This window comes from Hypomesus transpacificus, unplaced genomic scaffold (genome assembly GCF_021917145.1).
Source record: "Hypomesus transpacificus isolate Combined female unplaced genomic scaffold, fHypTra1 scaffold_60, whole genome shotgun sequence".
NCBI lineage: Eukaryota > Metazoa > Chordata > Actinopteri > Osmeriformes > Osmeridae > Hypomesus > Hypomesus transpacificus.
The window spans coordinates 1,074,409-1,093,248 of NW_025814033.1; the positions used below are offsets into that span (position 1 = coordinate 1,074,409).

Here is an 18,840-nt window from a genome sequence, read left to right on the forward strand (position 1 = left end):
TGCCAATGGGAAGAAACATAAGAGCATGTAGTTACAGTTTTTCTCAGTCACTTTGGTACATTTCTTAGATCAGAATTGAAATTCTCAAAACAGTAAGTGCATGTCTCAAAACAATTCGTACAAATAGCAAAACACCATGGATTACCTGCAAAAGCCAGTCTCTTGCTCAAAATCCTTAGTTCATTTCTCAAAAGTAAATATTTGTGTCAATGAACATGTCAGTGCCATCAGAATGACAAGTCCTTGTGTCATTGTGTACGAATAAGACAGTCAAATTGCTTCAATATAACAGTGTACTCTGAAGGGATGTTCTGATGTAAACTATGGCTAAAGTTTTGATGATAATTATTGTAAATTGTAGGTTACACCTTAGTGTATGGAGGAGTTTGAGTGCAAGAGACTGAACATGATTCACATTTACTGTTTGTACTGTCATTTGTTGACAGACCATGTCATTGCGATACAGAAAAGAAAATACTGTAAATGTGAACATAGGACAATCTCCTTAGGGAAAACTGTACATGCAGTGCTGTAGGAATTACAGTGCAGTTTTCCTACACCTCCTGACGTTCCTGTTGGGCCACAAATTCTCATCCACATCACAACAAATATCTTCCCTTGCGATGCAGCGAGGAAAGAATCTTTTAGTGTCTTATCTCTTCAGGATAGCGTATATGTACTTGGCCTCTTCTTCCTCTTCCCGTTTTGTCCCCTTCCTCCCCGCACCCTCACCCCTCTTCCACGAGGCTGACCTTCCATTTCTGTGTCACAGTATTGTAGAAATGCTACACACTATGTCCTGCTTGGTTCATATGTGCTTGTAAAGTGGGGGTTTATGGGATTCAGCTCTGACAGTGATTGTAGAGAAGTGGCTTATCATTGGTTGCAACTGATGCTTCACACACCCCTTCTCATCAGTGAAAGCTGAGATTCACCTGAGAAAAAATTGTTCAATTTAGGAGACTTTTTTAGGAAAAAAAAGATTTAAAAAAACTTGCTTGACATTTTGACAACTAGTTCAAAATCTTTGTATATAATGACTCAAGCAATGAAATGATGACTATTTGTTTATATGGAATGACTATTCAGCATTCACAAGTATAGTTAATTTTGACTGACATGACATAAGCAAATGATAATGTTATAACACATAGAGTTGTGTGAAAGCAATTGATGCATGTCCAAACGCATTTGAAATTTGTTGGAAGGAATGAGAAACTGCTACTATGATGTGCACAAATGACTAAATGTTGTGGAGGTTGAACTAACTGATGTGCAAATGTAAATAGTGATGTGAGAAATGCACCAAAGCGACTGAGAAAAACTGTAAACAAGTTGCAATCACAACATGAATTTCACAAGTGCAAGAGTTTACCTGTAGGAAAGCAAGCAACAGTAATATAATTCACAGCGAGTACAAGAAGTTACAGTAAATCAGTTACAACTAACGAACAACAGCAACAAGTCCCTCAATAAGAGTCCTTATTTCCCTGGAGGAAACTAACATCAGGTCCAGCAAATCATTCCTGACCATCGTTGTACTCCCGGAACAAGTGTGTCTTTAGCCTTTTCTTGAAGGTGGGGAGGCAGTCAGTGTCTCTGATAGAGGTGGGGAGGGGATTCCACCATCGGGGGGCCAGAAAGGAGAAAAGCTTGGGAGCAGGCGCTCGTGAGAGGTGGAACCACCAGACGGTTGTCAGAAGAAGACCGTAGGTGGCGGGTGGGGGTGTAAAGCTGAAGGAGAGACTTGATGTTGTCTGGTGCTGTCCCGTTCACCGCTCGGAAGGTCAGTACCAGGGTCTTGAATCTGATACGGGCCGTGATGGGAAGCCAGTGGAGGAAGATGAGGAGCGTCTGGGTAGATTGAAGATGCATAGTATTCTGGAAAGAAAACATCTACCACAGTAACTGTAGTACAGTGCACATGAGGGATATTTCTAAGGTCTACTGCCGTACTGACAAAACATCTAAACATTTTGACCTGCAGTGTTTACACAATGTCAAAGGGACTTTTCATTTTGGGGGCACTTAAATTACTTCTCCTCACAAATATTGAATTCATGGGCTGCAGTAAATCGTTTTAATTTATTATTTGTTACCACACAGGTCCCCCTGACAAGATCCCCCAGCCAACCAAGCCACTACCCACAGTACCTCCACCCCAGGCCCACCCCCCCTCCGACCCCCGCAAGCCTGATAGGCAGACAACCCCCCCCCAGATTCCCACAGGGGACCGGCCTTTCAACCCCAACGCCAAGCCTAACATATGCAACGGGATTTTCAACACTCTAGCCATCCTCAGGAGGGAAATGTTTGTTTTCAAGGTGAGCCCACATACTTACTTATTTTGTACTTGACTACACTGCTAAATATACATCAATAGCATTACATGCCATTCTGTTGTTTGTTTCACAGGTTATGAATTTCCTTTCAGTTATGGTAAATTGGTGGTAAAATCTAAGTGAAATTTGATCGAGAGACTTGCTTGAACACGTCCCCAGATGGGCCACTTGGTTGGCATAAGACAATTCACTGGTTGTATTCCATGATTCTGCATTATTGTGTCTTTGAACCGTGTAAGCAAAACCACATGGCATTCTATCATGGTAAGCATAGTAATCAAGACTAGAAACTTTTTGGTGTAAGCTCTGTGAAAGCTAACAGGAATACTTGTACTTGTGGCACTATTGTTTAACGAATTTAGCGCGGACGCTATTTGCTCTCTAAAAAGCAGCACTCCTGCATTTGATATTTTTCGTGCCATTTCAAATTTTAGGTGTAGATGGTACAGGTTAGGTTATGGTAGTGTAGGAAGGAGGAGCACACATGAGTGCAGCGTTGTTCCTTCCCCCATATGGCCTCTTCATCAGTGATTTTCTACATTACGTAATTTAATTCCAAAACCGCAATTAGAATGTCACTGTACCATAACAATTGTACAGAACTCGCCTTTTGCAACCCAATGCAGGGTGTGAAAGGAAAGGGGGAAAAAAGGGTTTTGTCTGTATCTCAAAACCAAACAGAGAAAAAAATGGCTGATTGCAGCATCCTATTATAGAACACTACAGGGAATATTCATGAGACAGGACTTAGGAGTTTTGGTTTCTAAATCACCCTTATTCTACACATACTAAACTAGGGACTTCCGGTTGGCAGGCAGTATGGAGTAGTCATGTTTCCTCAGGCTCCTGCCACACTGTTTCCATTTTAACTACAAGTCATTATAAATGATCTCAACTTATTGACAACTGAACAACAAACGGCGCCTAAACAAGTTTCTCACCCAACAGCATGTTGTCTCAACCAAACAAGCGTAGAAAAAGTCAGAACAAGCTGCCGCAGCTGACCCTGCTATTGACAATCCTGCGCTAGCAAACATGCTGACGGAGCTAAAAGCAGACCTGCTAACCAAACCTGCCTCACTTGCTGTAAGATTCGTAAACAAGCTTGCTGCCATTGACACAAAGCTAGATGGGATACATTACATTACATTTAGTCATTTAGCAGACGCTCTTATCCAGAGCGACTTACAGTAAGTACAGGGACATTCCCCTGAGGCAAGTAGGCCGTCAAACAAACGGCCGTCACGGCATTATTAAAAAAAAAAAAATCCTAATAGTTCACGCTCACTTTGAGGACGGCCTTAATACCAAGCAACTGTTTAACTAGAGCGATACAACATCCAAAGGGTGGGGGTGGGCATTTCCCCCGTGTAAACTTGAACGGTGCACTTGTCCGTCCATTTTACAGATCACGATTGGTCAAAAATCTATCGTTTTCCGGGTACAGCCAATTCGTTAGAGCTATTTTAGCTAACATCGTTGTTTGCTTAGCAAAGAAATGGAAAGGAAAAGAAAAGGAGAAAAACAACGGGCACTGCAAGCAAATGCTGCACAATGTAGAAGTATAGAATAGCCTACATGTTTAGGCCGTCAAAAGACGAAGAGAGTTTGAAGCCCGAAGATGCGGCTGTACCAGATCGAGGCGCCAGGTGCAAGTAGCTGTAAGCAGCTGTATTTTCGACGTTTATAAAATTCAAATATCATTGCAAACCATATAGTTTTAATGTTTCTAAAAACATTATACATGTGGCATTACTGTTAGCCAATATTTAGGCTAAACATTTTAAATGAAGTAAAAGAAATGGCCAAGAGAAAAAGGCACTCATCTAAATATGCACAAAATGTTTTTTGGCTTTAAATAATACATGTGCTATGAGGCTCAAATGCAAATGTCTTGATTTTCTGTTCTGTGTATTAAAGCAGGCACAGGTGACACAGGGAAAGAGATGGAGGCTACTGTGGTGACAGGGTCCAGTGGAGAGACTATGACAGGTTCAGCACTGCAACTGTACACAAGAGTCAGTCTGTTAACAGGGTTATTATATGGAAAATAGTTGGTTGAATTGATTGTCATTATTGAATTTTGTTAACTGATTATTGTTCTTTTGCAACATCAAATAGCAGATGCAGAAACAGAGACAAGTATGGAAAAAGAAATTGAGGGAGAAAGTGTGTGTGTGTGTGTGTGTGGGGGGGGGGGGGCGGGCCGGTCTGTGTTTCAAAGTCCCGGGTTGTTTTTTCGGTCCCAGTCCGACCCTGGTTGAGCCCCTAAGTGCATGGCACAGTTTGGTTGAAATCACAGTTAAGCCGTGTCTTTGTACAGACTGACTTAAATGTACTACTATGTGTGATGGGGCGGGAGACTTGGAAGAAAGGAACCCCGGGAGAATTTTGGTCAGCTGCACTTTTGTGCAAGGGTTGTAGGTATTGGTGGAGTTGTAAGGGGTCGGGTGGGGAAAGGTGGGGCCCTGTGAATGTGTGTTTGGGCTGGGGTGGGGGGTTGGATTTTGCACTTTGTCTCTTTTTTTCTTCTTCTTTCTCCTTTTTCCCATCTCTCCGCTCTGTCGTCTCAGATATTACTAGATAATCCACTATGCTATACAAGATAATTCATCGCTTAGGCCTACATGGAAAGTGAAAAAAAAAAAAAACTTTGAATAACATTCGTTTTCTATCATGGAATGTCAAAGCGGCAAATCAGGCCTCCAAAATAAACTAGAGAGGGTACAATTTCTTGAGAAATTGTAGGGTGTGCTTTCTTGCGTCAGTTGCAGGTGGGTCCGTTTTCCCTTCTAGTGATATTTTCAAGCATTTAGCCTACTCATATTGCATAATTCATTAAGAACACCCTTTGAAACAAGGAACCCCCTTTGAAACAAGCTACTGTAACAACGTTGTCACTGGCAGTATTTCAGATGGAATTGTGATTCAAATAGTACCGTCTGCTAGCTGAAAAAACAAAAAACAAAACGTAAATAAGTTCGATATTAATTTAGGGGGACATGGCTAATTCAAAAGCAGTTTGCTAGAGGCAAGCTAGCTGCCGTTGCTATCCACACTTCACTGATTGTTTGAAAGCGCCGGAAATGAGAATGTTTCTTTTGTAAGGGATAATGTATAGAACGCCGGTCATTATCGGGAAAATAAGCCCCCGACAGGACGAACAGCAGAAGCCCTGAAGGGGCTTATTTTCCCAATAATGACCGGCGTTCTATGCATTATCCCGCTTATTACACGGCTACTTGCCAACAAAAATAACTTAACACAGTGTGTCTTTTTACAATGTTTTTGTTACCATTCGTATTGTTGATCAGCAGAGAAATAGTTCGCCAAAGACGTTGAACTTCATAGACTTTGAACATTCTTTAGGCTTTAAATCAGCTGACGTCGCTAAGCAACAGAGTACGCTGGGATTGAAAAGTTACCGGACTACTTGCGGAGTGCTACGAAAAACATAAATCTGAGGCAAAAAGGCCACTTCCCTTGACAGCGGTCAAATGTGCATAGCAACGGTCAAATATGAGAAAATAGTTCACCGCAGAACGTTGGGAAGCCCCATTCAAGTGAATGGAACATTGTACAGCATTAAAAAACAGCCATGTAATAAGACATAATAAAATGTAGCCATAGCTGTGGCATTGAAGACAGAACTGTAGCCATGGGCGTCAGCAGCATTTTGAGAGTGGGGGGACACATATTATGCGGGGGGTCTGGGGGTTTCTCCCCTAGAATGTTTTAAGATGTAGATGCAATTTCCCGCATTCTGGTGCATTTACCAACTATTTACCATAGTTGTTATACATATACTGAGGGGCTGGACATTTAAATATTTTGAAAACTAAACTTCCCAATAAGCAATGGGACATCTTCAACTACCTGTCACCTTTCAGCACTCACCTCAGTAACAGAGCTGTCTCCACTACCCCTGCATGCTGCCCCTGCCTCTGACTCACTCTCTACCACCTATATCAGGAGACATGGAGATGCATTTAGCATTCTTTCATATTGAATAATAAGCTTAATGTAGATTTTTCATATGAAGATTTCTGAGATGTACATCATGTTATCAGCATATACAATTCAGAATTGGTATGGGTTTAGTAGCCTAATAAGTATGTAGGCTACATAAAAAGGCATCCCTAAAGCATGACTGGACAGTTCAGAAATGATCAAATTCAGTGTTTCCCACACATAGACTAATTTGTGGCGGTGCGCCACAGAATCAACACCGGCCGCCACACATTGCGTTTCGTAAAACATTTTTTTTATCGCTATTTAGGTAAAAACACGCAGCGTATTCGTTCAGCTGCATTTCCTTTCCCTGCTCTCCCTCCGTCTCTTTCACGCACGCGTCTTTCTCACATACACACACAGTCACTACGTCAGCACACGTTAGCAACAATGCATACGCCGTTCTAGTGAGACCGACAGCTACATCAGAGAGCCTTCAGCATTAGTGCCGTAGCTAAAGGTCTAGGAAAGTTGAGGCTACTTTTCGCTAGGTACCGACGGACACGTCTTAATCGAAGGTTCCCCTTCGTTCTTTTGGTGAGAAGTTTCAAGAGCTAGCTACTTACCCGGCGTCATGGAGCCGACCAGTTAAATAGTTATTTAGCACCCTGTATGCAGCGTCACTACCTGCATATGCAGAAATTATTTGTTTGTTGTTGTTGATTTAGTGAATTATTTCGACCCCCCCCCCCGCCACATATAGTTTTCTAATCTGTGGGAAACACTGAAATTCGTGTTCAAACCTGTAGGCTTTTTCCACAGATCACATCCTTAGGATGTAAGCTTTCAGAAAATACATGGTTAAGGTGGTTGAATCAGTTTCCCTAAATGGCACAGTCCAAAAAAGTATCAGCCATATAGCCTACTCCATTTACCAATACCGAATTTATTATGCATGGGCAGCATACTAATATGGAGAGATGGACGTGTCTCTTGTCTCATTAGATAACATCCTGAGGGTATAAGCTTTCAGAGGATATATGGTTTTAATGGTTGAATCAGTTTTGCCTTCATGTTACAGACCAACATGTGGCAATAAAATTCTGCGAATTGCCAAAATTACAAGTTGACCAACCTTATTTAAATTGGAAGACAATGTTACACAAACTAGACAAACCAGCATGTTAGCTAAGGTTAACTCCAGATTAGCTCACGGTTGTTATGGCAATAAAAAAACACCAGCAATTTCTTTTGTAGCTACTTGGAAAAAACATCCTTGTCATCTATTTCTGCCTGAAACAGACGCCTAAATCTGAACACGGCCAAAAGCACAACATATTTCAGACCCAGATTAAGAAATCAACAAATGCTGTTCCACTTGTAATGGGTAAATAAAGTATGGTATTGCCTAGTGCTAGATGTAGGTAAAAAGCTTGCTTATCTAGCTAGCAATAATCATAATGTTTGCAGAAGGATCTTTGTGACTTAACTAACGCTATTATAGTCAGATAATGTCTCAAAAGGGTGCTTTGGCCACTGAAGGGAAAACTGGGCAACTTTGACTTACTTTCCTCTTCGTCGAAAAAACCCTCCTTATGTCCATCTCGTCTGTGGAACCGTCATGTCTGAAACTGCTAGTTACAAGCGCGATGCGTAGATCAAAGAATATGGGAGTTGAATCTGCGTGCGTGATGCTGTTTTTCTAGAAAACGTGGAGTGGAATTCTATGTGGGTATTCTCCCTACTGATAAAGTGGAACGGATTTGATTGTGAAGCAATGGAAAGATCGCTGGACTAGTAGACCAGTCATGCACTAATATTTTGATCGCAAATGTGGAGGGGTCCAAACGGACTACTGCCACTGCTACACACTGCCAGAGGGCGAGCCGAGTCTGTAACGTCAAAAGAAGACGCAGTCTCACTCAAATTCCAAGTTTTACACAAATAACAAAAATATGCTGACCCGCTGGCTGTCTTCACAATCGCCATATCTTTAAAACACTGCTCTCCATTTGGATGTAGAATTCACCCTGGTACGAAATTAAACAAAGATTCATCAGACGCAGATCTACAACACTGTTGTTGCTGCCGCAATCGTCAATGGAGGCTGACGGGGCTCTCAAATAGCAAACAAATCAAAGTTTTTACAGCAACCTACATTAAAATCTCACCACCTGGATGTTTTCACCATAGTCATATCGTCATTACATTTCCCTATTTCTATTTTTTGTGTAAAATTAAACTACAAAATTAGCTACGAAAATACTACTATGATATGACGCTCTCTAGTATGGCTGCCGCCTAAAAGACTAGGCGGTTTCACGGGCGACCCGCACTCGCTCAATTTACAAAGACTTTAACGACCTAAATCAAAAATCCGAGATGGCAGTTCCACTCCAAATGGTTGGGATTTTTTGGGGGTGGTATTTTTCACTCGTAATCCAAGCTCAAATGTGCGTGCTAGAACGTCTCTATCACGTTGTATCCATGCGTCCTTGCTGACATGTGTTGACGTGGTGACGTAGCTAGCACAGATTACCCTTTGTCGACTAAAGGCACTTTGTTACCACAAAAACATTGTAACCTCCTAAACTGTGCAACGGAACGTAAATCAAAATACAAGCAACTCAATCGAGACCAAGACAAACATTTTGACACAGCCGTTGTCACGGCCACAGCCGTGCCCCCCTATTGTTTTTGGTTTTGCCCTGCCCTAGTGTTTCCCTGTCATTGTCGTCACCTATCTCGTTCAGTTGTCGTTAGTTTCCTTGTGTTCACCTGTGTCTCGTTTGTTTCTGTGTATTTAGGTTCCTGCTTTGTGTCCAGTCCTTGTCTTAGCATTACCCTTTGTCCCTGCGTGTACCCTGTCTGTTTCCCGTTTTGAGCATTAAACCCTTTTGTTTTTGGACCATGCCTGCTGACTCTCCTGCGTTTGGTTACTACCCCTCCACACGTGGTGACAGAATGCTAAGACCACATAAGGACCCAGCGGAGAGTCACCCAAACCCTTTCCTTGGGACCAGGCTTGCCTTGGGTGGTCCACGAAGCCTACAGCGGAGGGCCCACCCTAGGCCCTGGTTCCTGCCTTTGCTCCAGCCCCAGCCCGAACCCCGACCCCAGCATTGGTCCTGCCCTGGGCCCCTGCCTCGATCCTGCCCTGTGCCCCTGCCTCATCCTGAGGTTGTGCCGCCCTGCGCCCGGACGAAGAAGGTTGCGCCGCCCAGCACCCAGACCACCAAGGCTGTTCCTGCCAGGGAGTTTCGGCCGCCTGCCGCCAGAACCCAGCCCCCTTCCTGCCCTGTACCCCTGCCTCGTTCCTGCCCTGTGCCCCAGCCTTGTTCCTGTCCTGTAGCCCAGCCTCGTTCCTGCCCTGTGCCCCAGCCTCGTTCCTGCCCTGTACCCCAGCCTCGTTCCTGCCCAGTGCCCCAGCCTCGTTCCTGCCCGGTGCCCCAGCCTCGTTCCTGCCCGGTGCCCCAGCCTCGTTCCTGCCCTGTGCCCCAGCCTCGTTCCTGCCCTGAGCCCCTGCCTCGCCCCGAGGTTGTGCCGCCCAGTGCCAGGCCATCCGAGGACTCCTGGCCGCCTCCTCCTCCTCCCGAGGACTCCTGGCCGCCTCCTCCTCCGCCTGAGGACTCCTGGTCGCCGCCTCCTCCGCCCGAGGACTCCTGGTCGCCGCCTCCTCCGCCCGAAGACTTCTGGCCTCCTCCTCCGCCCGAGGACTTCTGGCTGCTGCCTGCCGCGGTGTCCGCACTCCCATGCGCCCCGGTGCCCGCGCTCCCATGCGCCCCGGTGCCCGCGCTCCCAGGCGCCCCCTCGTCCGCGCTCCCAGGCGCCTCCTCGTCCGCGCTCCCAGGCGCTTCCTCGTCCGCGCTCCCAGGCGCCTCCTCGTCCGCGCTCCCAGGTGCCCCCGGACCTGCCCCGACCCTCTGCCCTGCCTCCGGGCCGCCCCCCGGACCTGCTCCGACCCTCTGCCCTGCCTCCGGGCCGCCCCCCGGACCTGCCCCGACCCTCTGCCCTGCCTCCGGGCCGCCCCCCGGACCTGCCCCGACCCTCTGCCCTGCCTCCGGGTCGTCCCCCGGACCTGCCCCGACCCCATGCCCTGCCTTGTGGGTCGTCGGGTGACGTCCCTTGAGAGGGGGGTACTGTCACGGCCACAGCCGTGCCCCCCTATTGTTTTTGGTTTTGCCCTGCCCTAGTGTTTCCCTGTCATTGTCGTCACCTGTCTCGTTCAGTTGTCGTTAGTTTCATTGTGTTCACCTGTGTCTTGTTTGTTTCTGTGTATTTAGGTTCCTGCCTTGTGTCCAGTCCTTGTCTTAGCATTACCCTTTGTCCCTGCGTGTACCCTGTCTGTTTCCCGTTTTGAGCATTAAACCCTTTTGTTTTTGGACCATGCCTGCTGACTCTCCTGCGTTTGGGTACTACCCCTCCACACGTCGTGACAGCCGTTGTCTATGTAGTCCAAACATTGACTGAGCCTTAGGGGGGCAAAAAAAACTAGAAAAGGCTGTTCCTGCGAAACAGCAGTGAGAATGCTGAAAACCTGAATGGGGATAGCTGACCATGCTAAATAAGCTGAACATTTTGTAGGAAGTTATAAACTGAAGCTTCAAAGCGCCCGAAAGGTATTTTAAATAGGGGCTGGAGCTGGACGAAGGCTTAAAACTACAGAAAAGAGAAGAAAAATGCAAAACTAAAAGTGAAAAAAATCAGAAAGAAGAGGAACAATGCATAAAAATGTGAACATTTAGCAGAGGATTATTTGCTGGATTTTCAAAAGGCCTGAAATGTATGTTATAAAGGACCTGCAGCAAGATGAAGGCAGAAAAGTACAGAAAAGAGAAGAAAAATGCAAAAGTACTGGCAGTTGGAAGGTACACCTGGACGTACGCTACGGTATTTTTGAAAGGACCAGGAGCAAGATGAAGGCAGAAAACAGAAGAAAAGAAGAAGAAAAATGCAAAACAAAAAGGGGAAAATTTCAGAAAGATGAGCTGCAGGAAAATGTGAAAATTGAGCAGAAAACCTGGAGCCGAGTGCACCAGCTGGGCGTAAAAAAGTTGGTCTTAACTCTTACGTCGGTCTTAGCTACGTCCGACTTTGTGATTTGAATTTACACCAAGTGCACCAAGCTTGACAGACCAAGGTCGTAGCTACGTCTGGTCTTAAGATGCGCGTCCTTGTGAAAATGCGAAAGCGTCGATCGTTGCCGAGCAACACATTTAAGAGCCTATCAGAGCCAGTCCACGGGCTTATTAGACATTCTCTGAGCCTATCCGAAGCGCACTTTATAGCTAGCCTATCTCCCTTCAAAACAAGCCATGGATAAAGAAAAACAAAAGAAAAGGAAAATACATTTTACTGATAGAGAAATTAGAAAACATATAGTTTGTATACTGAGAATAGAAGCACGTTCACAGGGAAATGTATAATAATATCAACACAAACAAACAGAAACAATCAGCTGGAAATCGATCAACAACTAAATTAACAGTGGATTTCTGCTACCACGGACGACTTTCTCGCCTTAATGCCCTTTCCATGTTGCCTATTAACAAGACGCGCTGCATGTGTGATCAAACTAGTGTTAGCCCTAATTAGGCTACCATGGATATGATATTGGTCCGATTTTCCAACTTAAGCCTGCTCCCCACTAGGCGTAAAATGTACCCCCAGGTGCAGAACATAAAGGGCTTAAGTCTAACTGGTGCATTAGTCGTAACTTTCAATTCTACGTCAGACGTAGCGTACGTCCAGGCGTACGCCCAGCTGGTGCACTCGGCTCCAATTGCTGAAGTCTGGGTTGAATGAATTTGAAGGTAAAAGGACAACACTGGAATGACTTGAACTTGCTGGAAAAAGGTAGCAACCGTTGGTCATTGGCAACAGACTGGCAACATTTCTAACCTAGAATCTAGGTTTCAGGTTCAAGACGGAGGAGAAACTAATTTATGCGTAACTGCACACCCAGTCCTGTTCAGACACTTTAAGATGACATCAAAATAATAATTCATAGTGCAGGGTTGCCGATGTTGTCGTTGTCCCTGGTGAGTTTTTTATACATAAATAACAAGCTCATGATACATCTAAGCAGTGGATCATTTCTTGCAAGTGTGTCAAAGTGGTATGTATTAACACCGTTGGCTTGAATAATAACTGAAGGCGTGAAGCTAGAGAGGATGCAATGGAAAATTTCCTACATAAGCTAGATGTACAACTTCAAATTGAAAACGGAGAAGATATTTAGAGTAAAGACAAGTTACTTTACATGTGTTTAATATCATCAAATAACAGTAAAAGTTCTCCAGTTACTTGGCGTTTGTTCGTAGGATTAACGCCAGCAGTGCAGCAAACACTTACCCAAGGCCTGGTTTGGCTGTTCGTGACGGTCAGCTATGACAGTGAGCCTCGATTGTTGCAGATTTCTGTAAAACTTGCTAAAATAAAAACGATCTAGCTAGATTATGTACACTTTAAGCTCAATGTACATATCTTGTTTGGTCGATTGTGGAAAAAAAGTCGAACCGTTTTTAGTTATGGAGAGCCATCGCGCTAGCTCGATTATGAGAAATGTAGCTAGAATCCACACCTCAAACAAGTTAACCCAGACGCAAAACTGTACATCCAATCCCAAAAATAAGGATATTTTCCGAGACCCAAGACTCTGCCAAAACCATTGATATCCTTTATGTGTCTGTGCGGTCAGAAATACAACTCTTTTGGCAGTTTCCAAAACGTCACACAATTCTGCTTTCATGGTGCGTGTCTGTTTGGTTGCCACGGTGATGGCGCAGCTGTGATTGCTAACAAGCTGGGCAGAGAGAAAAAACACATTTAGCTGGAATCCACACCTCAAACAAGTTAATCTAGATGCAAAACTATACGTCCAATCCAACAAATAAGGATATTTTCAGAGACCCAAGACTGCCGAAACTAGAGATGTCCTTTATATGTCTGTGCGGTCAGAAATACGAGTCTACCGGCAGTCAAAAAACACGTCTACTTTCGAAATTCTCTGACGAATTTTACCCACCTCTCCATTGAAGTTAGTGAGAGAATTTGAAAGGCTGCTCTCGCTTCAAGGCTCAAAGCTGAAAATCTGTAAATGTGAGCTCTTTAGTAGTTAAATTGGCTGAAAGAGGACAAGTTTTCCCACATTTTAAGGTCAAACTTGTTTCTGTAAGTTAAACTATATGAACGTCAGAGGAAATTGTTTGACAATTTAGTTGAATATCAGAAAAAGAGCAGCCAGCAGTGTGCCACTCTGCTGGCTGCTCAATCATAAAAATCAAGAAGGAGCTAATTGTTTCATGTATTTCAAACTGTCACAATTCAAAATTGGCTGAATATTTGAAAAAGCTGAATCATTTGGGAATAGCTGAATGTCTTGTGAACATTTTAAAGTTTGAATGGTGTCTCTTGCTGAAAGTATGCTGAAGCAGTTAAGTTTGAAAGAGGAGGAAGCTTTTTAATGATTTGAAAGGATTTACCATTACTTTTAATGGGAGAATAATTTGCACAAAAACCTTAATTCTTTAAAAAGTATAAAAGTGAGAAATACCAGAAGTCATAGCCATCATCTCCCGAAGGAGCTGAACGTTTTGATACCAAAATTGTAGGAATCGGTGAAAGTATGCAGGACTAGTTAAAGGCCAAAATAACGGCGGAAGAACTAAGAAGTTGGAATAATAAAGAGAAACAGGAAAACAATAGTGAGAATGCTTAACAGCATTCTCACAATAATAATAAAGAGAAACAGAAAAACAATAGTGAGAACAGCATTCTCACAATAAAGAGAAACAGGAAAACAATAGTGAGAATGCTTAACAGCATTCTCACAATAATAAATATATATGTGAGATAACAATGGTTTGTGCTCGCCGATGGAAGCACAACCCAATAAGATAATGTCTCATCTTTGATTTGAGAGGTTTTGTTGAATGAGACACACTTAAGAAGTGACGAGATCTTGCACATTAAAATGGGTTGGTTCAGCCATTTCTATCATTCACGGTTTAATGCGAGAGCCAGGGGTGCTGCTTTGATTAAAAACAACATTCCATTTGAATCGTAAAACGTTGTAGCTGACCCAGCTGGTAGGTTCGTTATTTAGTCACTGATCTGCAAATTTGCACTATTGTACTGTACTCCACTTAGGTTAGAATAGGTTACAGGGTTAAAACAGGTTTTATGTGCATTAAGGCTTAGTATAGTGTAATATTTATTGTTATCTGTAATTTAGGAAGTTTTAGTATTAGGGTTACCGTGCGTGTCCACTAGAGCGGAGCGGAGCGTCAGCTTCCAATCCATTTTCGATGAAACCGGGCGTTGACGCTGGTGTAGGCCATTGTGGGAGCGTACGCAAGCGTCAACGCCCGGTTTCAATGAAATTGGATTGGAAGCCGCCGCTCCGCGCTGCAAAACTACAAACCTCCTACACAAGGGAATTGGGCTTGTCAGACCCATGGAGGTCCCCAGAATTAAAAAAAAATCTGTCCACCATTCCTCTTCTCGAATCGACTTAATTCTCTTAGACAACAGACTCATTTCTAATATACACTCATGCGAGTATCACAGTATTGTAATCTCAGATCATGCTCCCACATCACTAGACATACAATTTCCCAACTACAGCGCATCTTAAAACCATGGCGATTTCGTTCACATTTACTATCTAGTGACCCCCCCTTGTGGACTTCTTAAGATCCAATATGCAACTATTTTTTTAAATAAATGACACACCGAAAGTTTCCATAGGAACCTTGTGGGAAGCTTTTAAGGCATTCCTAAGAGGCCATATCATTTCCTACACAGCGCACCTCTAAAAAATGTCTAAGTCCAGACAAGAACTGTCACAAAGCTCCTGGAAATTGATGATAGCTACTCTACCAACCAGACCCGTCATTTTATAAAAGCGCTTACAACCCCAAACCGAGTTTGACCTGGAAACTACAAATGAAGCAGAATTGCCGCTGCTCAGGTCTAGACAGCGATTCTTCGAATCGGGGGACAGGGCTGGAAAACTCTTTGCTCAGCAAGCCAGAGCCGCATCCGCCTCCAGGCTTATTCACAGTATTAGGTCTTCACCAGGAACCATTTTTACAGAAATATCCTAAATCCATAAATGAAACACAACATGTTATTTTGATTTACACGTTGTTGACCACCCCCGACCATGGCGGTATTCGTCGTAGCTCGCTAAGCGGTTTAGCAAACTAATTTTCAGGCTAAGATAAAAAATGCCCCTCTTTTTGGTTCGTGGAAGCAACTTTCAATAAATCACCATAGAAACCAATTAGCACTAACCTGCTCCAGAGGTGGCTAACATAAGTGTAGCTGGATAAGCTTGCCATAGAAAAAAAGGAAAATAAGATGGCAGGAAAACAAGACGGCAGTTCCCTTTTTGAGAGACTCGGTTGACTGGAACTATATTCTAGTTCGATTAGCTTTCCATACCAATAGAGTTCTTCGCGATTGCCAAGATTCTTTATTTCACACGGATGAGTTCTTGTTTGAGCGATATCGATTCTGCCGACAAGGACTCATTTATTTGCAAGACCTTCTCGGGCCGTACATTGCAAATATCACACGCCGCAGCAAACTTTATGCTTTATTATGAGCTTATGCTGCTGTATGTGAATATATAACGCTATGTTTTAGGAAATGTCTGGTCTTATCTGTTGTGCCTGTGCTTTTTATATGTTGCATATTTGCATATTTACATGCATATACACATATATAGTACATGATATAAGCGCTTTCAGTACCTATATCCTCATAAGTGTCTATGAATTCATATCAATTAGATACTCTTTGGCCTTGTTTCTTATCTACTTATTCTGAAAGAGTTGTGGTCATTATTTTCGCTAGCAAGATCTCATTCAATGATTAATTTCCATTATTTATTTTTTATTGCATTGGCAATTTTTTTGCCAATGCTGCTTGTCTTGCTCTGGCAGCAGTGGCGGTGTTTGACTTAGCCATGATAATATGCTTATTTTCTTCGTAGAGACTCATTATAATAGTTTGCTCGGATGGCAAGAATATCACCGCTCTCTTTCGTCTTTTCCGCCATCATACCATTAGAAAATCAGTTTTTTGTGATTGACCTTTCCTGCCTTTTGATGGAGGACGTGCATGTGCAATTTCCCTGATAAGTTTAGCCTGATTGAAATTAACCACATGATTTGGATGCGGATCAGCCGTTGATGAACCGATATATGCTGTTCTCAATCAGCTCGCTAATGTTAATGGGCTGAAGGGACAATTGATTAACTTAGCTTCAACCCTTACGACGAACGGGGCCCAGTACAGTCAGTACACTAAACACCATTGAGTTTCCTAGAGTGGACAAGGAGCTGATGAAGAAGTTGATTTCAGCTGATTTCAACAGCTGAGTTTATAAGTGCTATAAGGACTTTAGAGAGTGGCAAATCAGAATTTTATAAGAATGGGTGAAATTGCTATACTCCACACCAGTAGCTTCTGTGCAAACGAATAATTTGATGTCACCCCCCTTCCAGCTCCACCGTGGCACAAGCCAAGGGTGTCCACTATCCCCTTTATTATTTGACATAGCCATTGAGCCATTGGCCATCTGGCTGAGATCTGAGGATAGATTTGAGGGCAGGCATCAGTACACTAGCTGTCACTGTACGCAGATGATTTACTTTATGTATCGAATCCATCTACATCTCTCCCGATAGTTCTAAACATCCTAAAGCAATTAGGATTTGTTCTCTGGCTACAAATTTAACTTTGGAAAGAGTGAGATGTTTGCGATTAATAACCTAGTTGGTGACCTTCCAGACAACATAGTTCCCTTTGAGAGAGTGGATAACTGTTTATAAATATTTGGGTATACTGATAACAAGGTCTGTAAAAGATACTTTCAACAAAAATGTTGTCCCCTTGCTTGGTAAAGTTGAGAAGGACTTTACCTCTGTCATTGGCCGGCAGGGTGTACCTCATCTAAATGACAGTTCGGCCAAATTGTCTTTACCTTTTCCAGCATATTCCTGTACTTACCTCAACAAAGTGTTTTGCTGAACTGGATAAGACAATATCACCAACATCACGCCCACCAGTCCTGGGCAGCATGGTCGCACAGGAAAGGGGAGGCCATCACAGCTGCGCTCTCAGCTTTCTGTGTCAGCCACTGAAGCTAGCGATAATCCATTAGTCAAGCAGTCGTTTAAGATATGGTTGCAATTCAGGAAGCATTTTGGCTTGCAAGGCTCCTCTATTCATGCCCCAGTGTCCCACAATCTATTTATAATTTGTTTTCACATTTCTATGGAATATTGGAAAACAATACACATTTCATAAACATTCAATATATGCAAATAGCCCCCTCTTATACAAAAATCAATATGCTCTTACAATCCAATTAGAATTAAAGTGATTTCACCTGTTTAGAACTAGTTCACACTTTCCCATGTGCGATGATATGATTTAACAGACATGAAAATCCCTCACCTTTCGGCGAAAATCGCTGTTTTGAAACCAAAATAGGTGACCTACGTGAATCGTCTAGATTCGATGAGAAATTGTTTTTTGGGGGGGGGGGGTTGGTATTCATATTCAGTGAACTGCGAACAAGTGCGCGTGTCAGAAGGGAGCGCGAGTGCATGGAAATATTAACGCGAAGGGCCTTGCATCACCAGTGCAGACCACCATCAGATGCTGAAAGCACTCCTGGCCTCGGCGATTTACGTGAATGATGGTTTCAATAATTTGTATATTTTTATGGTATATTTAAGTTTAGTTACCCAGGAACTCTGTTGACATAGACTTAGCTAATGTTAGCTACAGCTTGATGAATTGAGTCATTGAACACAGCAGAAGAGAACGCAACGTTAGCCGGCTGGCTAAAGCTCCAGTGGAAAATTCCAAATGAACGTATGCAGTCCTTAGTGTCGCTTACACACAAAGTGACACTGACAAATGGAAAAGCTAATTTGAGACAATATAAAGATGGAAAACCAGACTAAGAAACGTAATTACCTTCACAAGACAACGTTTTACCAATTGGACAAACGGCAATGTTTGTTTCAAGCTCCAAAAACAATTTTTCGCTCAAATCAGCCAAAAGAATTCGCTCACGTGCTATGCACGCTCGCATTTACCATGGAAGTCCTTAACTAGTAGTGATGTGTCGTTCGTGAACGATTCGTTCATTTTGAACGAATCCTTATAAGGTGTCGGGAGTAACGAGTCCTCTCAACGAGTGATTCGTTCATTTCCCGACTCGGTCTTTCTACGCGTCTTTGGATCATTTTTCACGTGACCTGCATAGGCTCTGTAGCTAGAGGAAATGAACGATTCGTTCCTTTCCCGACTCGGTCTTTCTACGAGTCTTTGGATCATTTTTCACGTGACCTGTATAGGCTGTAGCAAGAGGAAACGAACGATTCGTTCCTTTCCCGACTCGGTCTTTTACGAGTCTTTGGATCATTTTTCACGTGACCTGCATAGGCTCTGTAGCTAGAGGAAACTAATGATTAGTTCCTTCCCCGACTCGGTCTTTCTACGAGTCTTTGGATCCTTTTTT

At 43.4% G+C, this 18,840-nt stretch overlaps 1 protein-coding gene across 5 annotated transcripts in view; it reads left to right on the plus strand.

Annotated features, from left to right (window-relative positions):
* LOC124465553 (matrix metalloproteinase-16-like) overlaps positions 1-18,840 on the plus strand; it is a 126,447-nt gene that overhangs the window by 65,216 nt on the left and 42,391 nt on the right. For all 5 annotated transcript variants that reach the window (XR_006955845.1, XR_006955846.1, XM_047017407.1 and 2 more), the window contains exon 5: positions 2,107-2,324. Coding sequence is in view for 3 of the 5 variants with exons in the window: in XM_047017407.1 (XP_046873363.1) it covers positions 2,107-2,324 (218 nt within the window). In the remaining 2 variants the exon portion in view is untranslated. The remainder of the gene's footprint in view (positions 1-2,106; positions 2,325-18,840) is intronic.